At 41.3% G+C, this 26,607-nt stretch overlaps 1 protein-coding gene across 1 annotated transcript in view; it reads right to left on the bottom strand.

Moving 5' to 3' along the window:
- PLPP4 (phospholipid phosphatase 4) overlaps positions 1–26,607 on the bottom strand; it is an 84,951-nt gene that overhangs the window by 29,301 nt on the left and 29,043 nt on the right. Inside the window, exons 3-5 of the mRNA XM_067561288.1 lie at positions 22,073–22,163; positions 19,239–19,302; positions 17,737–17,861 (exon numbers count right to left, since the gene is read on the bottom strand). Of these exons, the coding sequence (XP_067417389.1) occupies positions 17,737–17,861; positions 19,239–19,302; positions 22,073–22,163 (280 nt within the window). The remainder of the gene's footprint in view (positions 1–17,736; positions 17,862–19,238; positions 19,303–22,072; positions 22,164–26,607) is intronic.

Here is a 26,607-nt window from a genome sequence, read left to right as displayed (position 1 = left end):
AATTCTCTGAATTCTTCAGCTGTATTCAACAGTAATTGCTCCAATTATTTTTCAGCCAGTTTAATACAATCCAAAGATAGAAGAAAACAAACAGAAAGAAAAGAGATGGTTTCATGTACAGCAAAAGCTTAAGATTCATGCTGGAAGCAGATCAAGTTGAACTGAGATACTACCAAAACCTACTCTGGAAACAAGGAGTCTTTGAAATAAATGGGAATTCTATGGAGCTATGTGGCCTAAAGTCAATATCTCAAATTAATTTAGGTTACTGAATTCAACTAAAATAATAGAATCACAGAAGTGGTACATGCAAAAGACCCGTTAGAACATTGTCATTCATGTTCCTGCCAATGTGGGACTGTTTCATACACAACAGTATGTTTTCTATTAAGTTTAGTATCACTATAATTAAACTAAACATCACCTGCCTGTAACTTTATGTTTCTCTCTCTTCTTTTAGTTGTATCAGTTCTGTTTTTCATTTAAGGCCTGATTCAAAGCCCACAGGAGTCAATTGAAATCTGTCCTTTAGGATCAATAGCTTTTGAATCAGACCCACTATCTATAAAGCCCAGGTTGGTGAGCACCACATTCATACCGGTAGTCCCTTTCGTGATTTAATTTTACTGGTAAAAGTAAGGAAGGAAGTTAGGAAATGTCAAAGTTGCACGTATGAGTATTCATGGAAATCAAGGGCCTGATTCTCTACTTGTTTCCCCAGAATTACACCCATAAAACATGGTGGAGTTGCAGAATAAAACCAGCATAAAACAGATGTAACAGAATGAAAAACCAGGCCCCAAATATTTTAAATGTGCATGTTTACATATTCGCACTAGAAGTACTTCTCTACTCGTCAAACAGGGATCAGAAACAAAATCACATACTGTACGAGAAAGACCCAAAGGTTGGATCTTCTTGATCAATCCATCAGTAAAACATTTAAAAACATTCAGTAAATAAATTAGAATAATTAATAAATTCGGAAACAATTGCAATCTGCTCACAGCTATTTCTGAGCAGAAAAGAAGGCTAAAAAGAGGAATAAATTATTCATCACAAATTAGTCATTCATTTCTACTGAGCTAGCAAATAGGGCTAGAATATGAAATGTTATCTGCAAAGCATTTTTGGTGACTTTGGAATAAAGGCTTTGTAATAGTGCCATTATGTTCTCCTCTGAAGACTTTAAAGATCTGATCCAGCAGCTTCCATCAAAGTCTACCATCTTCAGTGGGCTCCAGATCTGGACCATCACCTACAAATTCCTCCTTCAAGATTTTAGAAAAAGGAAACCATTGGAGAAGACAGAGACTTGCCAGGCACTGATATCTAATTGTGTAATAATCTCTATTAGCTGACTTTATAGTAAAAAAAGCATTAAACAGAAATTTTGCATTAGCATTTATTTGCCATTCCCTAAAAAACTTTTACTGACTACTTTCCTTAGCAGTACTCCATGTGTTAAGTACGTCAACATACAAGGAAAGAACCGATATGGGTTTATGAAGATATTTCTTGCTAATACTACAAAGCTAAAGCTAACTCAAGATACCTTTTTGGTTATTAACCTGAGATGGATGGGATCTTGTAGATTCATCTATGGACCTTCACACACTGTTTTATGGCATTTGGCTGGGTAAATGATCTTCGTTTGAAAAGCTACTTTGAAAAATCTTTTCTTCAGCTTTTATAACTACCGAGTGAACAGTTAAACCATGTGAAGAAGGCAGCCGCTACTGGTAATTAGAGTCCCACAGTCTGAGAAACAGTGTGGCATGCTTCCCTTAGCTGTCTCTGTAGCTATAATTCATGAAGTTCAGAGCCAGAACCAAGACAGCAAAGCTACTCAATGGGAAGATTAGAGTCACAGTGGTGCTGGCAGCCTGCTCAACTGTGCCTGGTTTTTTTTTCTCTTTATGGGTTTGCGTGCTTAATAACTGCCATATGAATCTGAGCAATTGTTTGTTAAGGCGATATCTAGACTGCAAGTGCATCCAACTTTTGGTGACACATCATGGTGCTCTTATCTGATGTGGGTAAAACAAACAAAGCACACACTTTTTCCACAATACAACTACATTTGTGGGTCCACACCTACTATAGTGCCTAACCAGGTTTGTATCAATGCAGTCTGAGAAAATCTAGGCAGATATCCTAAGTGCTTCAGTTGGGGATAGCGTGCCTTTATGTCATATACACAGTGCAGGATCAGATTTGCATGGGGTAAAGCTCTCAGGAATGTTGTACCATCCAGAGAGCAGAGAGGAAAGAAAACAGCCTGAACTGGTTATACAGGCACTGCTGAGAAGTCCTGTAAACACAGGAAGGTAACAGTGTTACAGGCCACATAAAGTATTCGTCTTCACTGGCATGTCAGTTCCACCGACCTAAATGGCAGTGAAATTCGACTTCATCAAACCACCTCCGCAAGTGGCATAGCACTGAAGTCAAATGCTGTGGGTTGAATGTGCGTCAGTGTAGGCAGAGCACAACGTAAATCAATGTCATTGGCCTCTGGGAGGTATCTCTTAATGCTCTGTTTTGACCACTCTGCACATTTGCAGCCTGCTGCACTGTGGCCACGTAAACAGGCAATAGCTCCTCCCCGCAAGCCCCAGGAAATTTTGAATTCCCATTTCCTGTTTGGTTAGCATGGAGAGAGCTTGCCAGAACAACTGAGCATGGCGACTGCACATCCCAAATGCGCTTCAGCCTGGAGTCGACCTGAGGTCTTGGATCTCATCGGTCTGTGGGGTGAAGAGCCTGTTCTGGCTCAGCTCCAAGCAAGCAAAAGAAAGTTGGATATCTACAAGAAGATATCTTGCGGCATGTTGGAGAAGGGGCACAACCGGATGCGCAGCAGTGCCGCGTTAAGATCAAAAAGCTGAGGCAGATTTATCAAAAAACTAGGGAAGCTAACAGTCATTCTGGCGCCTCACCAAAAACATGCCAATTTTACAAGGAGCTGCATCCGATTCTTGGTGGATGCCCCACCACTATGCCACCACACAGCGTTGATACCTCGGGAGAATCCAAGGCCAGGATGAATGAGGACAAGTCTGTGGATGAGGAGGAGAAGGAGGATGAGGAGAACAGGGGGCAGGTGAGTTGGGTATCCCTTCTCCCTGAAAGCCAGGAGCTGTTTGCAACACAGGAGCAGCCCACCCAGATGCAGGAAACCATGACTGACCAGGATGCTGGGGAAGGCACATCTGGTGAGTATGTACTGCAAATTGCATATCTTTGGTTATATCCCCAGTGCAGAATCTTGTACCAGTGTGAAAAAGTGGTGTGTGTGGCGCTGGGGCTCTGCTTCCTAATACTTGGTGTGCTTAAGCATTGGGTTCACCCCAGAAAAGATTATTTATGTGCACAGGGATGCTCTGAGAATCCTCCATCCATATCTGCAGGAAGCTTTCATGTAGCTACTCTGCAATCATTTGCAGAAGATTTCTTGGGAGGACAGCCTTATATCTTCCACCACAATAGGACACTTTTCCCCGCCACTCTGTTATTAATTGGGCAGGCATCATCATGGAACACAGCACAGCAGCATAAGGGCCAGACCTATAGCCAGATGCTTGCAGCAAACCCTCCCTTTCTGCCTGTGTGACCCTCAGCAGGCTGATATCACCTATGGATATCATTGTTGCTATGGGCCTTGGGCATCTGCAAAAGGGTTCCCATATTTTTTCTCCAGAGACAGTTAACCCATTCTACCACCTGTTAAAAGCATGATCAATTGGGAGCCTGACATCCATGCTGCTCTAGGGAGCATGGACTTGTGCAGCATGGGTACTGGGGATTTCCCTAACATAGATGCACTAGCCCCTTACCTACCATAGCTGGAATGGCACTCTGACCTCTGCAATAGTTAGGCTATGGTATGCAGTTCTAGCCTTCCCTTGGGAAGGCTAAGGGGAGTTATTTATAAATTGTAACATTGCTTTTCGTACATGGGATGAGTTAATAACGGGTACCTTGTGCTTTGCTCCCCTTACAGTGGATAACATGGCCTTCAACACACCGTCTCATACTCCTGCAGAGCGCCTGTTACAGATAAGAAAGCAGAAAAAAAACCAACCGTGGGATGACATGTTTAATGAGATAATGAACACCTCCACAGTGGCTGACACAGATCTAAGAGCATGGAGGATTTCATTATCTGACAGGCTGAACATGGACAACAAAAATGTAACTCAGGATGTTCAACACAAGATGAGATGCTATGTATAATGCATGATCAGTCAGAACTGTTGAGGCATCTGATTGAGCTTCAGGAAGCTCAACAGCAAGACAGACTCCCTCTGCAGCCCTTGCAAAACACTGAGCTAACACATTCTTTCCTAGCCTCCCCCCCACAAGTGGTCTAGGAGGAGATTGAGCAGGGTGCAGTCGTGTTGCACTCCTTGCCAGTTGAGGGGAGCAGAAAGAGGTGACGGCTCCTCTAAGGAGTGGGAATTTGTGATTCTTTTGTGTGTACACAGCTAAAATGGGCTCTGTATCCCCTCTTAGGCCCCACACAATTCATGAAGAACATTCAGTTATCTTTCATTTCCTGCCTTGCGAAGGATTACCAGTAAAAAAAAGTACTGCTTTACAATTCATTACTGTTTATTGATTAATAACAAGGGAATAAAAGGAGGGGGAAGTTGGAGGAAGGAAATGGAGCGGTGTGGGAGGGGGAAGGTTGGGGGGGAACATACTGCTTCACAATTCATTACAGTTTATTTATGGATAAGAAGGGAATAAAGAGAGAGGGAACATGGGGGGGAACTAGAACAGTGGGTGAGGGAAAAGGGGGGAAACTGCATCGGTGGGGGATGGGTGGGGGATGGGTAGGGGATGCGAAGTGAAAGCACAGCACACATAAGTGACGCACATTAGTGTTGTGTCTCATTGCAAAAGTGGTTTTTCAATGCTTCCCTGAGGTGCAACACTCCGCAATTGGCTCTCAACATTGCAGTGGCATCTGGCTGCTCAAAATTTGAGGCAGCCTATCTGCCTCCACAACCCAACCCAATGGGAATGTCTCCCCCTCTGTCTCATAGACATTATGGAGCACACAACAGGCAGACATAACTATTGGGATGATTTTTTCACTGAGGTCTAACCTAGTGAGCAAACTGCACCAGCGCACCTTTAAACAGCCAAATGCACATTCCACCACCATTCTGCACTTGCTGAGCCTATTATTAAAATGCTCCTTGTCGCTGTCCAGGTGCCTGGTGTAGGACTTCATTAGCTAGGGGTAGGCAGGATCCCCCAGGATCACTATTGGCATTTCAACATTGCCAATATTTATTTTTTGGTCAGGGAAGAAAGTGCCCGCCTGCATCTTTCTGAACAGACCTGAGTTCCTAAAGATGCCCGCGTCATGCACCTTTCCAGACCACCCCACACTGATGTCAGTGAAGCATCCCCTGTGATCCACACGGGTCTGCAACACCATTGAGAAGTATCCCTTTCTATTTATGTACTCTGTGGTAAGGTGGTCTGAGGCTAAGATAGGGATGTGCATGCCATCTATGCCCCCCAAGCACAGTTTGGGAACCCCATAGTGGAAAAGATTCCACTATGTCCTCCACGTTTCCCAAAGTCACTACCCTTTTTTGCAGAAGTCTGTTAATGGCCCAGCACACTTGTATCACAGCTGATCCCACAGTGAATTTACCAACTCCAAATTGATTCCCAACTGACCAATAGCAGTCTAGCGTTGCTAGCTTCCACAGAATGATGGCCACTCTCTTCTCCACTGTCAGAGCTGGTCTCAAGCATGTATTCATGCATTTCAGGGCTAGGGAGAGCTCTCCACAAAGTTCAACGAAATTAGCCTTTCACATTCAAAAGTTCTGCAGCCACTGCTCATCATCCCACACCTTCATAACAATGGGATCCCATCAGTCACTGTTTGTTTCCTGGGACCAGAAGTAGTGCTTCACCAACTGCAGATGGTGCATGACAGCCTGCATCAAATGAAAATTGTTTCATTCTATGGCTTATAGCAAAGCGGCCTCTGTAAAATTGCAATTTTCAGCACTGTGGCTCCTGTTTTGCCCCTGAAAATACTGCACAATAAGTTGTGAGGTGTTTGTGATACTCATGTGCTGAGTTGAATGGGCTCCATTCCTCTCAGGCAATGGCGTGCGCATGGCAGAGGGTGAAAGGTTTGAAAAAAAGGCACGAAAAGGCGATCATCTGTTTGTTTGGACTGGGACAAGAAGGGAGGAGGTGAGGGAGTATGTTGCATCATGGGAGGACCACAACCTTCCCAAACACCCCTGCAGGTAGTTCCACTGTGGGATAGCTACCCACGGTGCACTGCTTTGATTGTTGATGTAAGCGCAGATGGTGGGGACGCAATCCCCCGACATCACGCTCCTCCAACTTCTAAAATTCGGCAGGTGAAAGTCGATTTAAAATAGATCGACTTCACTCTGTGGTGTAGACATACCCATAGAAAGACTTTCTTGAGCTAGCCTAAGCTTCTAGCAATGGTGACATGATGTTAGTTGCCATGGTTACTGTGTATTACCCAGGTTGTGCATGTGGACATAAACCATGCCACTAACTGGGTAGAGACTCAGTTAAAAGTTAACATGGAAATGGTTTAGAAGACATGAGCCTAAATCAAAACTGCGCAGCTGAATTTTTGGGAAAGTGCACACACAGAGTCTAAAGTTCAGGGGTCAGGCCTTTCTGCAGTTGGCTGAGACCTCAGTCCCAAAACTGAACATTATAAACTTGGGAAAATACTGAATCTGGATACTGGCTTCCCACATCAGGCCCGTCTTTAGCTAAAAGTTAACAGAAATTACTATTAAAAATACTCATTGTAATTCCAGCTGGAAGGCTTCAGGGGAGAATTTCTTCATGAAACATCTTACCCTGTTCAAGAGTTTCAAGTGTCAGTTCTTTGCAAAACTATGCCTAGTCTTATAAAATATGTTTTCATGTATGTTGCATAAAATAGCTGCAAAACTGTTTCAATAACAGTTTTTATGGGGTGACATTTTGCTCTTGCTGAAAGAGGCTACAAGAATAAAATCACAATACTAAACAATAGCCAGTCTGTTAAAGATATTTAGGTGCCTAAAGATGCAGATACATTCCTAAAAGGATTTTCACCTAGGCCCAGACAGAACTGAAATCAGTGGGACTCAGGTGCCTAAATACACTGGGGATCTAGGCCTAAGGAACTTTTGAAATTCCCACTGGATGCCTCTCTTGGCTTTTAGGTGCCTAAATACCTTTGAGAATCTGTCCCTAAATCCTTTCGTGTGCTGCCCTGGTGGGAGATGATTAGAGGGAGATTTCTCTTCTAGGCAAGCAACAAAGCAGGTCTCCATACTAGTCTAAAAGGGTCTGGAAAGCATAAAGCATAAATATATATAATGGTCATATATTTCAGTGCCCCACTCTGAGCGCTTCTGCCCAGAAGCTGCAGGATAGTTTTTACACAGGTTGGTAGCCAGCTCCACTCCCTGCACCAATCCCCATCTGGCTCTTTCAAATGAGGACAGGATTTTTCCCATTGAGCTTGATACTTGAATAGATCAGTCGAGCAGTATTTGTAACTTTGTTCAGGTGACAAGAACATGTGATGTGCTACAAATAAATTCCTGGTAACTGCATATGCTGTACTGCCATAGGAGCAAAAAGCAAGTTTTGTAACAAATTATTGGAGCATTTACTAAACTGACATATAATATGGCATAGCTTAATAGAGGAGAACCATATTGAAATGATGAATTCAGAGCATTCTGAAATGATGCATCAGGTACAAAAGAGAAATATCCAATTAGATGGCTCAAGATTAGATCAGAGAGAAGTATGTGCCCTACATTGAACTCGTAAACTGCATAATAATCTTCCTAGGGAATTGCTGGAAACCCTATCAATTAAGATGTTTAAAATTAGGCTGAGAAAAGCTCAAAAAATATATTTTGTTGGGAACAATTCTGCACTAGCAAGGGGCTAATCTACTGTAAAAAAGTTGATAAGGTTTTTCCATCTCCAGCTTCAACACATCTAGATTAAGGATGGACCAGAGTGGGAAAGTTTGTTTCCAGATCCAAATTCTCTGGACGTTTTCAGTAAAGGGGGTTATTTGGATATAGCACCCTACATGGAAAGGGGACAATGGTAAAGTTCAGATTAAAACTCTAAATCCAAATCCTTAAAAGTTCTGGAGTGTTAAATATCCAGGGCATTGATTAGCTAGGCCCATTACTAAAAACATTAAACAATTATGTTAGAACTAGTTTGTACCTGTAATAATTCGTGGGATCATTAAATGAAGACAGAATTTTCCCTTTCATTTTCTTCCCACCCTCACTGAATTATGACCTGCTGACTGGCAGCATTGTGACATCAGAGCTAAATTAGCCCCCCAACTCTTTTTCCCCTTTATTCTCTCTCTCAAGATTTTCAATTCACTTGCATATTGCAATCCTATTGGTTGAAATAAGCTCCTCCTCCAATTTATTTGCATTACATGCTTAAAGTTGCTGGTTTCCTGCCTAGTTTGGCATTATTCATTGAAAGAAAAACAAAGGACTTTTGCTTTCAGCTGAAGTCACAGGTAAGCAATGCAACAAAGCTTTGTTGCAAACTGATGTTGCTGGTTTGAGAACTGATGTTTTAGACAAATACAGATGTGGATATATAATACAGAAATGATTGAAGCGGCCTCTGTTTTGAGCACAGCTCTCTGACCTGTGATCACCTTTCCTATGGAATACAATTGAAGATCAAGCAGACACAAAGACACAACATTACAGCCACTACTAATGCCTGACAGTGACTTGGAGGTAGAGTCGAGGGGATACATAATAGCTAGGCTTTCTGATGTCTCCTCTTCCTGGGAAGTGAGGCACACTGTTACTAGAGGGTCAGTCCCCAGTACAAAGGATGAGCAGCCCCCATCATTACTGCACCTGTTTTTAAAGATTTTCTAAGACCAGGGAAGGAAGTGAATTAGAATTTGGATGCAATCTAAAACAAGACTTGTAAGTATGTCTTTATGTTAATTTAGCAGGAATCATTACCTCTAGTGTTTGAAACTCTCCCAGTTCTCTTTGGGACTCTCTGCCCCCCAAGAAACCTCTAAAGCTTTCTACCATGAAGTCAGGTTAATCTTCTCCTTTTGCCCTTTGTATGAAAGGTGACCCACAGTTTCACCTTGTGACTCCCATCTCCTTTATAGAGACATGGTCACGTTGGTTCACCAGGTGCTTGAAAGATGGCCACTCACCCTTCCATCAGGCAGAAAGTCAGACACTTTGTCGTACTGTTGATGTTCACTAATATGGGGGGTGGGAACAAAGAACCCATTCCTGCGTGCCTTGCAGATCCAGTATTCCCACTGAATTCAACAGGAGTTTTGAGTGTACAAGGAATTCAGAAATATTCCCTAAATGAAGGAATTCACTTCCTGAGTAGAGCAATGGCAGAGATGGAGAGGTTTTGGGTTTTTTTGCAAGCTATTCAGTTTATTTGCACTGAAGAGAAAATAGGGATCTGGACAATTAACTTCATTCTTCATAGTCCCACGGTGATCAAAAGCAGTAGAATAGTACAATAAAGGTATTTTAGGATTCCCTCCTACTAAAGCATACTTTTTGTATTTAGTCATAAATGTCTGTGGCCATTAAAGTATAAAACTGGAAATTGGGGTCTCTGAAATTATTGAAAAACTGTATTCTATTCTTCTCTTCCAAATTCTGTAACTCAAGCAAACTCAGACTCCCTTCATCCCAACAAGTACTAGCTGGAGCCTAATATCAAATATTCACTGCCAACAGAGAACACAAAAATGATGCTCTGAGAAATCTTTCTTGAATTGGTAAATACACAAAGCTACTTATAGTAACAAAGGGCTGACAGATATTGAAAAGAACCTTTCTGATTTCATTTCCAGTCTTTATCACTGGCCATCTGGTCTGCTTGGAATTGCTTTACTGCATGTAAAAGCAGCATTATAAGGGTGTATTTCCCATGCACTTTCCCTGCACTCCATTGTCTAAGGCAATAATGAAACTTAACAAGGAGATTTTGTGTGACGGTAACTTTTTAACAACAGATATTCAAAGAGTCAGACATTATTGATTTTTAAATAAATTACATGGCAGAACTCCAGGCTCACACTTTACTTATGGAAGGATCTTGTGGACCTGACACAGACGTCAAAATGGCATCAGGCACATGATAAAGGACGAGAAATCAATTATAGAAGTTTTATGTCCACCCCATTAGTAGGCTGTACGTCTGCAAATTCAGTGTGCTTTTCAGTTATCAACTACAATGTGTGTGGCTTAATCAATTAAATATACTTTATTTATACGTTGTGTTTTTCCCCCATTCAATATGCCAAATAATCATTCTGTTATAGGTATTATTAAATCCAGTTTATTCAGACTATAATAGTTGTTACTGATTTCTGCACAATTCATGCTGTTTGTTGTGCTAAATGTATCAAAGCATCAAGTCTACATGTCTGACCGTTTTGTCCTTTATTGTTTATTCTGTTCGCCTTTCATTTTGTTACGTTACAGGGCTGAATGGTGCTGAGTACTAGGAGAGAGAGAAAAAAGCAAAAGAAGCGTTTTTGCTTTCCTATTGTATCCGTTCACAGGGAATAATAATCTGCCTCTAGCACTGGGATGAATGAACCCAGAAGGGACAGAGACCCTCCACCCCCTCTACACTGGGTTGGCTGCTCTGAGGATGAGGGGGAACGTTACCTGGATCTGTTACACAGGTGTAATAAAGGTCTGACACACTCCACTCATCACTCTGGAGGAATTATGCCTTTGAAAGGCACATTACTGACACACATTTCCAGTGACAGGGCTGATTTCCTCCAAATCCGCCCTCCAACTCAGCTACCTCCCAAGGGGTGTAATTGACCCCCAAGTGTACTGTATCTTATTCTATTCCTGTGTGATTTGATATATCTATAGAGGCTGTAATTTGGAAGAGAGTAAATAAAATAGCCAATAAAATATAGCATCATTGGAACGTCAAAGTCAAAGAGTAGCCTGGCATTTCAGAAAGACTCTGCTCAGATTCGGTGCAGGGTCAATGCTGGTGTTGAACGCTAGAACAGGAACCTGAGAGGAAAAGTTCTGCATGGTAAGAGATTGCATTGGTATAAAGAATCCACAACCTCAGTTGTCCTACGCAGGGGAGACTTGTAAGGGACAGCAAGGAAGAGGGGAGGGTGGGGATTAGGGCTTCTTGGGGATGTGTTGATTCCAAGCATTGCCTCAGCATCCTTCACAGGTGAGACTTGAACCACAAATCAAAGCTTTTCCACTCAGAGGGGAAGGCAGCAGTATCATTGGCTACTTTTGGTCAACCCACTCCTCCCACTCTGGGCACAGATAGCCTTACTGGTTCAAGCAACTGTAATTTACACTTCCCTGTTCCATTACTGCTGAATCTGACCAGCTCTTTGCAAAGGATTGTGTAGTTGGAACTTTTCCCCAGACCTTTTGTTAATTATAGCTTGTATTTTACACAGTATTTTGATTTCATAGAATCATAGAAGATTAGGGTTGGAAGGGACCTCAGGAGGTCATCTAGTCCAACCCCTGCTCAAAACAGGACCAACCCCAACTAAATCATCCCAGACAGGGCTTTGTCAAACCAACCCTTAAAAACTTCTAAGGATGGAGTTTTCACCCCCTCTCTAGGTAACCCATTCCAGTGCTTCACCACCCTCCTAATATCCAACCTAGACTTCTCCCACTGCAACTTAAGACCATTGCTCCTAGTTCTGTCGTCTGCCACCACTGAGAACAGCCTAGCTCCATCCTCCCTGGAACCCCCCTTCAGGTAGTTGAAGTCTGATATCAAATTCCTCCCCTTTGTCCAGCCCAGAGAGTCTTGCCTCATTACCTTTGTCCCCTCCCCAGCTCCCTGACAGTTATTCATTCACCACGGTGGACCTAATACTTTCAGCCCCATGTTCTCTCCTCCCCTCCCAAGCAATGACAGCCACCTGCCCCATCCTACGGAGGGAAGCCATACCCCCACCACTCACAACTGCTTCCTCCAGTGACAGTTCAGATGCTTAGAAAAAGCCTTTTGAGTTTGCCATGAAGCCAAAGGGCCGTCCTGTTCCCTCGGCCTGTTCTACTCTCACCCTCATGCTCCTGCAAGAGATTGCAGGACAGCAAGTCCCTGCTTTAGGGGGTGTTGCCAGAGGGCAATCCAGTTCATGTGGAGGCCTGGTCCCTGGGCTGAGCCTTGTAGTAAAGCTCCTCCCATCCCATGTACAGCTCCCACTCTGAGCAGAACATGGCCCTTCAATAAGAGCTAACATCAGGCCTCACAACAGGACTGAGGCCTCCAGCTCAAGGTTGCTGTTGCATTCATCATCACCTGACCCACTGCCAGGCTCAGCAACCAACTAACTCACTAAAATACCATAAAACTGGTGTTTAAATGCAAAATAAGAACGGTGCTCTTTCATCATATATGGTATGGTTTGCGTCAGCTTTTATTAATCGTTTTAGCCATGGGGTAGTCTGAAGGAGCTAATCCAGTAGTTTCCATTGTAGTCTATTGTCTGCAGTGAGCTCTGGATCTGGCCCATCACTTACAAAAGCCTCATTTAAGCGTTTAGAAAAAGGAAACTCTTGGAGAAAAAAGATAGTTCATATACCGGAGGCACTTCCCAATACCTATTCCATCATCAATCAACTATTTCAAAGCTGTAAACACTGGCATATAATTAATCTGCAGTATAATTACCCTGAGCCAATGCCAATGTGATGATTTATTGTAGGATCTCCTTATCTAAGAATTTTTAACATTTGTTCATGAATGAAATTCATCCAACTTTATCTTATTTGGTGTCAGACTGGTTGTGTTTGCTGTTGAATAAAGGGGGCAATAACCTAAGGTTTCCCAAATGTTGGCAGGACCAAGATTTCCAAATACTCAAAGGCTCATGGTCAGGATAGGTACATATTGCTCTATCCCCGCCATCCTGGCAATCCTTCCATTCTTGTGAAAATGCAAGGTGTTGACTATATGAAATTCCTGCCACCTGTATATTTCAGTGTCATGCCTTCTTATGGGAATGGATGGACAGAATATTACCCACATGCATACTGGCAAACCACCCTCTCCAATTTATCAGCATCCTTCTCGAACTGCAGAAACTAGAACTGGACACAGTGTTCCAGTAGTGATCTCAACAGGTCATGTACAGAGGTAAAATATAATCTCTCCACTTTTACTTGAGATGGTGTCTGCTAAACAACTGCAACACAAACACAGCTTGTGACACTTTTGTACATTGTTCCATTTCTTCATAAATTAATACAGTAATCACAGAGCAGTGATATTAAATTCTGAAATTGTAAACAACCTTACTACTGGCCTCCAAAATCTTTACCACAAAGATGCTTAGCTTCTTGGCATTCCTTTTAAGCACCATCAAGCTGTTCAAAAAGAAGGTGACTATTATTGTCATTTTAGACTATTTCCTGCACCCAAGAAGAAAAACCACCCAACCTTAGAAAGTTAAATTAGGGGAGATAAAAAAAAGGTATCCAACCTGCATAAACCTTCCCGATGCACTTAAAAATAACTCTGCACTGCTTGCAAGAAACAATGAAACATATTTACGGTGAAAAAAATGATTTTATTTACTTTCTAGCTCTTGCTGACACCAGCATTTGAGTTCAACTGCTATAGTAGTCAAATCCTTTACGCTGATTAAACAACCTCCTGCATGATAAGGGTACCTTCAAAGTAGGGCCTGATTCTGACACTGTTACACACTTGGAGATGTAACTTACTCCATGTGCAGTCTCACTGGAATCACATATGACCAACATAACACATCTGTGACTGCATGAGTTCTCTGGTGGCCCTATTTTCCTGATCCCAAGGGGGGGTTTTAATCAGCCAGGAAGACCAAACTGGCAGCAGAACCCAGCACAAGGCTCTTCCCCCAAATGCCTCACTCTACCATAGGTGTCATTTTTATTTTTAACATTAACGACTTGAATCTGGTCTCCCTTGTCTTCTGTACAAATGCTTCTCTCCCTCCCAGGCCTCCTCCCCCCCAGCATTTTCACAAAGATTGAAAAAAGCACTGGGAACCATAGGAGGCTGCTTAGAAATCAGCAAGCTTTTTTGATGATTTTCTTACCCCCCTGAGCTGAGTTATAACCATATGTGACTTATCTACTCCTTATGGCCAAGTAACATGAGCCCAGCTTTTATCCTGGTTATCACACTGTCATTCTAATCACATCACTCTAGGAAACATCAGCCTTGAAAATGGTGCTTTCGCTAGTCCAGTCATATATTTGGCTCTCACCAATTGTACTCTGCAGTGATATGACTCTGGGAAGGGCTTTCTGTAAGTGGCACCATTTTCTGACTTGACATAAGCAAATTACAGCTTCCTAGAAGTTTGCTCACCTGCCAGGGAGAATCAGGTTTTTATGGGACACATACTTATACCCAGGCGGCTTAAGCATCATCAAACTTGTTCAACTCTCCAAGTGCAGGAGCCAGCCACACAAGAGCCACCAGTGAGAGTGCAAGTAAGGTGGCATTCAACATGATGTTACTGCACATGTACTGTCAGGTTCCTCCACTGATGACCTGTCAGTATGACTGACCTTGCTATGCATTTATGTAAGCACTACAGCCACAACAAACAAATCAACCTGTCAAAAGTCTTGTTCTGCATGGATCAGATATCAGATACTTGTATAACAAGGCTTTTGATTGACAGCCTCGGAAAGGAATAGTGTAAAGAATGCTGGCTTGAAGATGAAAATAGCTTTTGACTGAGGCTTTTAATCTATCTTTACCAGATACCGGGCAGCAAGTAACATTCACTTGTGATTTATTTCCTTCATCTGTACACGAAATGAAAGAGAAAATACAAACTGCAGTGGGCTACTTGTAACTTTAATTCCAAGAGAGATACTATGGTTGATCATGTCACCTCTCATTCCCCCCAGGGTGAGTTATTTATATTTTTACTACCAGAAAACCATGAAACCATGGGAAAAACTACAAGCTTCTCAGATGCAGCCTAAAAGGAAAGGGGCCTGGTGTGAAACTCACGTGCAGTGCTGGTCTACCCACTCTACATGTTACAGCACAGAAGCTGCAAGGGAACATAATATTGAAGGAGCTAATACAACTAAACCCTATTTGTCACTCACATCTGTCAGAGGAGTTACTCTGGATTTACAATGGGCTAAGTTAGACTAGAATTTGGTCCTAAGAACTAGATTTACATGTCTGTAACAGGTCGGAAGGATTCTCCTGCTGCCCTATCTTGCTAATAGGTATTGGGTCCAGGCAGAGAGCTGCTGGTTAATTACTAGTAACTTATTGGGGCTGGTGTGGCTGATTATTATATAGAAAAGGAAGTGGGAGCAGTCCTCTGGCAGAGGGAGTGATGGTATGAGACAAGAGAGATCCCAAAGGAAGGAACAAAGCCAAGCCTAGAGAGAAGTCTTAGCCTTGATTCATGCTGAGTAATTTTGGAAAAACCTTTACACTAATAACACCAGAACACAGGAAGGATAGCCTTTTGACTCTAAGATGAATGTGTGGTTTTTGTTAGGAGTTGGCTAGGGAGTTCACCATGTTACACAGAAGAAAATCAGGAAATTTATAGCTGAAGTAGCAGTTCTAAGAGAACAACTCATAGAATCACAGAAATGTAGAGCTGGAAGGGACCTAAAGAGTTAATCTAGTCCTTCCTCCTACACTGAGGCGGCCTTAAATATATATGATTATCCCTAATAGATGTTTGTCTAACCTGTTCTTAAAGACCTCCAATGATGCGGATTCCACAACCTTCCTAAGTAACCTGTCCCAGTGCTTAAATCACACCAAGCACCCGGTGTGATGCTGCATTTTACATGATGTTTACTGATTGCCACACTGAGGCCCAGTGGGGTAATTTAAGTATGAACTGGCAGCAAGGAAATTAATTTACAATTACTAAGATTTTTTAAAATTATTTTTATAAACCCCTGTTAATCCTATAATCTGGATACCCCCTGCTATGCAGAAAGTTGGGTGGCACCAATGTAAAAGAGTGTTATCTGAGAATAGTTTCTTTTTCCTGTGTGGAAATCAAATATTTATAACAAACTGCTTTCTGAATCTTCAGAGCATACAACACTGTCACTTAATGACATCAAGTTGGAAACAACTAAGGACTTGTAGCAGTTTCCGAATTGTGGCACTTTAGCATAGGATTACCAGCAGATAAAAACTGTTCTGTGATAATATCCTGTCAGTCATTTCACCTGGTAATAAAAGTCTTTGGGGTTGAAAATATAATAATCTAAGATGTATAATAAAGTTATATTAAGCAGTGAAGGAAAAAGATGTTCCCATAATTTTGGTCTGTGCCCCTACTGATGTTGCACAAAATCAATTTACAACTCAGTGTTTATAAATCTAATAAAATCGATCCCAAACACACACTCAGACTGGTCCAGGGGCACAACAGTAATGTGACAAGGGATCTTGGTACGGTAACAGTGGTCAGCTCCTGCGGTGTGAGCCAATACAGACAAGAGCACATTATGGTCATGATGTTCTTAGCCTCTGGGGAAAGATACATTGAATGTCCTCTAGTACCTAAACTCTGCAGCCCCCAATTTATAACATAATATGTTCCAGCAAGGGGAAGTCACAAACTGTAATTCACATAACACTTTAAGTTTTTTGAACTAAATGACATATCATGTACTATACACATGTACTATACACACTATACACTATTCACATGGGTTAGATTGTGGGCTTGCCACAAGCCCTATGTATGGAATGATGAGAAGCTACACGGTTCCAGGAGCAGCCAATGGAAAGAATTGTGCCTCAATTTCCCCTGTGCTCCAGCAGATAGTAATTTGCTACTGATCTACGCCTCCAATTATGTGATGACTCATCTGTGCTAACACATTAAGGGTGGAGTCAAATCTCCCCATCTGCCTGCTTGCAATGAGCACACAACTCTCTTTTATCCCTGTATGCTCAGAGCTATTGAAACTAGTCAAGAGTGTGAGGGTGAGAAAGCACTCTTATTCCCTTTTACATCTCTCTGTCTCCTCACAGTCCTGCCTATAACACTGAAACAATAGTAAAAACCCTAGGATATGGAATATGGTAAGGAAACATCACTGTGAAACTAAATATATTCATAAATGTAAACCTATTTAACTGAGCAACCTCAATGACTCACCCTTATGTTCATGATGTAATGCTACAAAAGTACGAAGGATGGCATTATTTGCAATGTTGTCAAAAGTCAATCAATAAATTAATCAATCAACTCTTGCTCCATTCAAGCATATTTCATTTCAATATAACTGATGAACTAAAGCATTATTTAATATTGTCTCTGACTGGGGGCCCATAATGCTTGGAATCTGTCACGCAATTCCTTCACCCTCTCTCACTTTGAGCAGTTCCTTACTCTACAAATAGTCCTGATGAACTGAGTGGGATTGTCTCTGGTGTGAGATAGTGCTTGAGGTAAGACAGGGTCACAGAATCAGAGCCTTAGTGTTTAATGAGGGGGACATCAAAAAGTTCAAGCCAGGTGTTTTCTGCAAAAGTGCTGTTCCCTGCAACTAAAATCAAGTGCAGAATCCATCAGAAAGAGCAATGCTAATACATAGATGAGGATAACATTGCCAAAGGTGAGTGGTATTTGAATGAACTTACAGGAAGAGTGAATACTGGGAAAGCTCTTTCTGCCTTCGGACACCAGATCTGGATCACCTGTGCAGTGCATTTCAGAGTTCATTACTCCATCTGGAAAGCAGCGGTAAAAGAAATCGGGACGAGGTCTACAAAAAACACCATGGACATTTGAAATATAAGAGCTGTAGTTATAAATGAACCTCAAAGTGATTATTAAATTTACTGACTATCACAGAGAGAGAGTTCATTTGCCTCTTTATATTCTGCATGTGGTAGCAATAGATATGTTTCTTTATTACTTCCTTCCTGCCAAACTTTTGCATACATGCTCTCTGTGGGAAAACTTCCAGCAGTGTTCTAGCAGCAGTTGATGGCTGCATCTCTGCATTCTGACAGGCTCAATCCTGATGGACATATATAGGCTCGATCTTGAAAAGGAATACGCAGGGCTACTCATTGCATATCCCATCATCCAGCCAAACTGCACGTCATGCTCAGTGATCAAGCAGGCTATCCAAAAGAGCAATGACTACCACACACGCTCCACAGGGTTGCACAGGCCTTGTTGGCTCTCTGCTCAGTAGCACCCTAACCTGTTACTATAAGAGGGAGGTATGACTTGCTGATCAGACCAAAGGACTGGAATCAAGGAACTACAGAGTACTAATCCAACCCAGATCTGAGGTCCAGATTCTCAATGGCATTTAGGCATCTAACTCCCAATGACTTCATTGGGAGTCAGGCACCTATATACCTATGAGGATCTAGGTTTGACTCCTGGAGCAAGTCAATTAACTTCTCTGCTTCAGTTTCCCTATGTGTCAAATAGAGCTAATGATACTTACCCACCTCCCAGAGCTCTTGTGAGGATAAGTTAGTTATGTATCTAAAACACTTTGAAAGTGAACAGTGCTAAGTATTATGATTGCCAGCAGAGCAGTGTTGGGGCAGAGCGGGGTGTGTGTCAAAATACAAGCAGAGACACTCCGCATGTTGCACTCCTGAAACAATATGAGAGAGCCCTTTCAGGAGTCCATTGGTTACCGCACTCCTGGCTTTGGTAATCCTGATGGATCCTGATACTGATGGAAGATCTCATGAACAGTAACATGCATTACATGGAATGCAGACCCATGAACTGATTTCAATTTAGTTGTGCTAGTGGGAGCTGGCAGCTAAACCCCAGCACACTGGACTGTTCCCTTTATATGTCACTAGTGAAACACAGAGATTTCAATTTACACCTTTTCCATAACCTTGTCTTGCTTGTCTGGATCTTCAAACTAGTCCACCTGCCACACAAACTCCAAAAGTTGACAGCAGAGAATCCTGCAACAGTCACATGTCATGTAATGAAGATATGCACCATCCTTTCCAGGGAGGAGGACAGGATAACAGGAATCTCAGCTAATCCAATGTGTTTTGGAGCCGTGGTTATTCTTTTTATTAAGATGGATTATAGATTTTCGACCGTTAATTTCTTTGACAGTTTAAGCCATCATTTAGAATATGATAAGACTTACCTCCCCACTATCAATTTAATAGTATTTGTGCAGACTCCATTCAGAGCTAGGGCCAAGGAAACAGCTAAAAAACAAAATGAACAAACAGAACAATAATAACCTAGGTAGCAAGTTATAAACTTTAGTGCATTAGACTTATGCACTGAAACTTTTAACAAACTGAAATTGGATTATTCAGTATAGCTGAAAGATTTTAATAACTCCATTGTTTCTTTCATTATCTTGGCTGAGAGCAAACTCCAGAACAGGGTAATAATCCTGGGACTGATTCTGTTGTGCCAAAGAAAAAAAGAGGGACAATATATTTTGCAAAAAATAAATGAAAAACATTCCTGTTTTCCAGCCAGCTATTGTGTTGACATAAGAATAATGAGGAACTTTCTAATAAAATGGCATTCCATTATGGTAAGAAAATATCCTACTCTTTATTTGTATTTAAGCAAAAGTTCACCAGCGTTCACAAAGGGCCTGATCTAATTCCCATGGAAGCTTTTCATTGACTTATTCGGGCCCATAAATTCCTTTCTGTTTGGATTTAAACTCCTTTAATGCTGCAGGTTATGTTACAGCAACATGTTATAATGCAAGAACCATTGCATTGTATTTCTTCTTAGCAAGCCTATCAGGCAGATCTCTTATTTTGCAATGTGACCTATAATTACGATACTATCATCAGGCTATTATCTACAGGATGAATTGAGAATAAGGACTTGAAGGGCCAACTCCATATAGATGTGACTAAAGCTAGAAGAAGATCAAGCTGTTATCTCACTGGATCACTGTCCCAATTGTTGCACTCCAGTACCACACTGACACTTCATCATTCTGTGTCCACAAAATCCTTGCCTGATGACTCTGTACATCATAAGATTTGTCTATTTTTTATTTTTTTTAAAGTCAAATTCTACATCTTTCACAGTGAGGGGGAAAAAGGTGTTTTCTCAGCCATTTACAAGGCTGCTGTCTGAAATAAAGGAACAAATTGATACCATGGACAGCAGTATTGTTCAATACAATATTGTTCAATACAGTCCCCTACTGACTACTTTAAACACCTGTGGTCTCTCTCTCATTTGCTTTCTCTTACTCTCTCAGTTATTTATACTGATTGCATGTGGCTCAATAAAAATATTATATAAGATCTAATATCTTTGACCAATAACATCACAGCACTGTATTTCCCTTTTAAGGGAATGGTAACATGTGAGAAATATATATATGAGATTTCCTGAGTTCCACTGTAAAGTCTGCCATATTTCATTGAACTATAACTTGATTATTAATGCTGGGTCGGATTATCCACACAGCCTTTCACCTTGAGTAGCCATTTGCATCTATGCAAAGTAAGTGGAATCCAGCTGTAAAATGCTATCATTGGTGTAAGGGAGTGGAGAACTCAGACCTGCTCTCACTTAGCATGGATGTTAATGGCTACTCAAGGGGCAAAGCAGTAGAGAATCAGAGCCAGTATTTTCAAACATTTTTCCCTCTGAATCAAAGAGTTCCAGAAGAAAATAATAGTTATAGAATAAGAGTTTCTTGTTTTTTCTGGGCAGAATGCAATGGGCCCAGATCCTCATCTGGTGTAAATCAGCATAGCATCCTCAAAGTTAGTGGGTCTATACTAATTCATACCAGCTGAAGATCATGGCCATTAATATTTTGAGTCTTAATGATCAATTTAAATATGACTAGCCAATAAAAGGTCCTGAATTTATGTAAATATTGAACACTGGGCTACTTTGTAGAACATTAAAATTGTAGTTTCTCATTTGATTGAGCCGATTTTCTGAGGATATTTTTTTATGAGCTGGGCATGGTAGGGCTAATGGTAATGTCAGTGCAATATAGCAAAAAATAGAGAATACCAATCTAGAGTATCCATGAGCCATGGAAGAAGAACAAACTATGAAAACAGATCCAGAGCTCCTTTGCTTTTGAAATGAGAAAGACAAAATGAGAACCAGCACCATGACTATATGGTTTTATATTTATAAATGCACGTGCCCCCTGTCTACTGAGTACATTTTTCATCAATTAAACATCTCTTGTGATAAATTTAACAACACTCTGCCAAGTACTGGCAGCATCAAAAAACAATCCCGAAGGTCTTTTCTCCAGCTGATATAACACCAGAATAGATTAACAAATTCAAAGAGAACCCCGCGCTTCCCAAAATTGATTTTAGCACTAAGACCTCTGCACTCAGTCTAGTACACAAAAAAGTCAGGGCAAATACATGGGTCTTAGCCCATGATCTGAAAATCAACAAACTCAAGCTCTTCTTCACCAGCAAAGAGGAGAGGATTCCGGTCATGGAGTCTTCACTACAAATGCCCTGCCACCACGCTTCAAATGTTTGAAACTACAGTCTATTGGCAGAAGTTCTTTGACTGATCTCAAACTTCGATAGGGGTGAAGTGTACAGAGGCAATGAGAAGGTAATAAGGACCCACACCTCAGAGAACTTTAAAAATTAACACCACTGCCTTCAGTTGCACTTGGAAATAAACAGGAATCCATGTGGCATAGAGAGTACAGGAGTGACTGTCATAGATTCTAGCCTATCAGCATTTAGAAAGATCTCAGCTGAGTTTTGTTACGTTAGCCAGCAAGGACCAGAATTTGATTTGATCCATGGATGGTAGAAATGAGGCACAGAACTCATAGGCTTAGAAACTATATGTAGAAGAGAGAGATTTTCTTAAGATTTTCCTGACTTCAATGGAGCCAGGATTTGAGCCACTGATTCTTCAAGGTTTGGAATACTAATTAGAACAATCACCAATAGGAACTTTTATGCACTTGCCATTTTAAAAACCAATATACTTTACCTAAGAAAGCTTCTTTAATTTCAGTCTTGTCTGTCCGCCGGATTATTTTCACCACAAAAATAACAGCCAGTGGCGTGAGGAATGAAATTGCCTGTGAGAGATAACAAATAATCACGTATGAGAGCATCAACTCCCTGGCATCCCCACGGATTAATAATTAGTTCCAGTTAATGCCACTTAGACTGGATGGCTGAATGATCTTTATCAAACTCCTGACCTTGAGCAAAGTTGGATGATTTATATCTGTAACTAGAGGGCAATGAATATACTTAAAAATCGTAACCTAATTGTGGGTTACAATTGATTTGTAATTACTTGGAGCTACATTTAAAGTGTCAGCTTTGTAAATGAAAAAGAACACTCTATGAAGATCGTGGCTCAGTATAGCCACCAATTATGTCTCTTTACATTTATGCTTTCTAGAAGTGGATAAGCAAGTTCTTTTTCTTTCCCATTAAAAAAAAAGACACATATATCATCCACAACAAGGTAACATTTAATACAATAAGGCATGTTGGATTGGAGCCCCTGATCCTGCAAACAAAGAAGCAAGTATGTAACTTTATTTACTGAGTAAAGGTGCACCTGTAGTTAAGTGTCTATAGAATCACAGCCATAGTTTTCAAATTACACACTAGAAAATAGTATTGGACCTGATCCTGCCATCCTTGTGTTAAGAAGCATTTCAGTAGTCCCATTGAGCCCAATTTCATCAGTGGGGCTATTCACAAAGAAAGGTACTATTCAGTGTGACAAAGGATGTCAAACAGGAGCATTATTTGTACTGGTTTTTATGCTGGCCAATCATAATAAAAATCCTTGGTGAACAACTCACTCTAAATATACTGTACTGTAGTATGAAAAGAATGAACTATTTAGCATATGTAACTGGTGGCGCACAAAAGCAAATGGCCTAGTTACCATTTTGCTGATCCAATGTTTTCCTCTGTGCAGATTCCTGACAGAAAAATATTTCTAATTGAACTCATTGCGCTAACTTGCTTCACATAACTAAAAATGTCCTTTTTCCGGCTTCCATAAACAACAGGATTATGGGTCACTTTATAGTCTAGGGATTAAATATTTGGAAATGCATGGGCTCACTGCTGTAAAACACATATTCCCTCACATAACCCTTCATAGTTATCACACATCTCACAAAGTCCATTAGTGTTGGAATTTGTCTGCCATTCTTTACTACTACTTGTTCATTGCACTGTAAGAGGAGGGTCTACTAACATGACAATTACTTCAGAGTTGAGATAGGCCTGAGGTAAAAAACTCATTCAGTCCTCGATTTTCTTGTGTTGAACAGGGCTTTTCTTCACAAGAAAACCCGTTAACTTCAATATGACCACTTGTAGAGTATGGTACTGCTCAGTGTGAATAAGGATGGAAGAATCCAGCACAAATTTTTCCAAAGTTTGCGGGTGCTTAAATTTCTTCTTAATATTTTCCCCCAATCTGCAAAAGTGCATTGAGCTGATTTTACTGGAGCATTAGGGGACTTGGGCCTTATGATTCCTTCATTTACAGAACAAGTTACTGGAGTAGAGCCAATGGCAGATTGCTTAATCTTGGTCACAAAGGGGGGGGGGGGGGGGGAAATAGCCCCCAAACATTTGCAACTAAACTCTAGGGATCAAGGTACAGTAATAGCACACTTTGTACCATTCTTGTCTGGCACAGGAACCTGCAGCCAAAATCTACCCTTGGATGCATGTGCATGACTCCCATGGACCTTAATGATACTCCCATTAAAGGGAGAATCTGGCCTTTGGCTGATGGATCATATTACAATAAATGTTTGATTGTAAAGAAGCACTCTAGATTCTTCTGAGGTATGTCCTTCAGCAGGGACACTGCTCGCCCAGCTCTGCTACTGCAGGAAGTTTATTATATTGTATAGCAGAGAAAGGTAAAAATAAGCTGCCTGGGATGTTCAAGAGAATCTGAAAATTAAACTTTACATCATGACACTAATTTGTCTACTATGATATCTTGGGCAAGCCATTTAACCTGGACCAGATTGTGCTACCTTTATTTATGCTGAGTACTCCTTCAGTAGTCCCATTTAAATAAAAGATGGAGAAACTGATGGAGACATGGGGAACGTGGACAAAAGAGGACTCTGTGTCCTAGTTCACCCTTCTGAAAAACGGAAATAATACCCAATGCTCCAAGCCAATATTAGGTTCTTTTAAATCATCAGAGGTAGTGAACTATATAAAAGTGCAAAGAATTTATTGCCATTATAATACATTGTGGGCTAGATTCCACTCTCTCTTGCATCTATACAACCCTGTTGACTTGAGTGATAAGAGCGACATTGAGGGCAGGAGATGGCTCCCTATTTTTACATTTTATTAAGCATGCCATCATTTTTGTGCAGAACATCTTTCATTCCAAATGAATCTCATGTGTGGATTGGTGGCAGAATGCAGTTCTAATAATGGACTTTATATCTTGTATCCTAGGAATGCAAATATCTCCATCTCTCTGTCTCTGAAAACAGAAATTAAACCTAGAATTAAGATCTAGATTTTTTAGTATTTTTAAAAGGTAGGATTCCCAACAAAAGAAAAACCCAAATCTATCTTCTTTTGTTGAAGACCATGTCAAAATATAGCCTCATTGACAGCTTATATAGCTGAAATTATACAGCTGAAATAATGGAATTAGAAATCTTCTGAACAGATAGGAGCAGCAGAAGATATCAGCAAAGGATAGAAGTAAAGCAGAAACTAAATCTAAGCTGTTGCACAATCAATCTGGTAGCATTACAGATTTTCACATATTTTTAACAAATTGACGTAGATTCAGAGCTGTTCACATTTGCAACTCATTGTGTTGGCTGTTATTGCTCATCTGAAAACATCAGTTGGTAACCCCACTCTCTGGGTGTCCCTAAGCCTCTGACTGCCATAAACTAGGACTGGCGACAGGGGATGGATCGCTTGATAATTGCCCTGTTCTGTTCACTCCCTCTCAAGCATCTGGCACCGGCCACTGTTGGAAGACAGAATACTGGGCTAGATGGACCAGTGGTCCACCCCAGTATGGCCATTCTTATATTCTTATGTTAGGTCAATTTACTCATCAGTGCAATAATGTATAAGCTTGGCGTACAACAGATTCCCTTTTTCTTCTACAATAGAACCATGCAGCGCTCACATCTATAACATATGTCGCAAGGGTCTGGATAATAACATCCCCCTCATGGTTCTGTAACATTTATTTTTCCTACAGTGAAATCTTCTACTATTGCTTTGATGGGTGAGACACCAGTAAAAGTCTAGCACATTCATTATTCATCTTGGCAGTCTAAAGATAAATGGAAGTCGCACAAATACCCAGAAAAGCACTTGTTGTTGTCTCTGATTACTTCAATAAAATCCACTGGCACACAAGGTTTAATTTGTGTGCTGAAAAATACTGATTTTCACTTAGGTGCTGTTTTATTGCTTGACAGCATTTTTTAAAACGGTTTAGGGCTAGACTGTGCATTTGCTCTCAGCCCTGTGTAAAGGGCAGTATAGCTGAGATGTCCTGGAAGCAGCGTGGGGAAGGAGTCATACTCCCCCCTTACTCCACGGTGGTAGTAATCTGCTATTTACCCATAGTAGCAGAATACTAACCCCCTGGACCACACCAGCCTAGCCCCACTGGCTGACATATTTAGGGGCTGGGACCAAGGCTGGGGAGGTCAAGCAGGGAAGCATGCACACTGGTAGGTCAGACTATGATCTGATCCTTGATCTTTGGGTGGGGAGGGGTAAAGGAATATTTTTATATTGTATAGAAATTAGAGTGAAATCCACCTAAGCAAACACCTGGTACTGAGTAAAGCACTCATTTGTCTTATTGAGCAATTAGCAGATGTGATGGACTGTGTAAATGCCTTATGCCACAAGGTGCTGCGCTGAGCAGTTCCTGGGGGGGGGGGTGGGGGCACTCCCTCAACTTTCAGTGGGAGCTGAGGGTACTCAGCGCTTTGCAGGGTCAGCAATGAATAGTCTGCGGCACGCCCGTCCTTGAAGGAACAGAACAATGAAGAAATCCCTTCCAGCTCTTCCCCTTTGCCAACATGTAGATGTAGCCTGTCTAAGGTGAGTCTGGAGCTAGACTATTCATGACTTTTCTCTTGGCTTTAAAACCCGCAGTGTTAATAAATGTAGGACTTTGTAAGAAATTCTTATCAGTTCTTTGAAGTACCTTAAATTATGAAAGCAGGATGACAGTGAGGGGAGGTTGTTTTTGTTTTAATTAAAGAAATAAAACCAAACCAATTAGAAATTATCTATAGTTCTTTAATTCAAGGAGTCACTCTCAGATATGCTGCCTTTTACTGTAGTGCAAGAGTCTGGGCCCTGGTCTACACTTACCAGGCGATTCGGCGGCAGTCGACGGGTGTTACACAAGCTATGCAGAATAGTTTGCGTAACTCCCGTCGACTGCTGTGCTTCCCTTCTGCACAGCGTCTTCACTGCACTGCGCCGACAGGAACCGCGTTCCCATCGACACAGCGCTACGCC

The sequence above is a fragment of the Emydura macquarii genome, unplaced genomic scaffold, assembly GCF_026122565.2.
Source record: "Emydura macquarii macquarii isolate MOO-44397 ecotype Brisbane River unplaced genomic scaffold, CSIRO-AGI_Emac_v2 contig_2372, whole genome shotgun sequence".
NCBI lineage: Eukaryota > Metazoa > Chordata > Testudines > Chelidae > Emydura > Emydura macquarii.
This window is presented reverse-complemented; position numbering and strand designations above follow the sequence as displayed.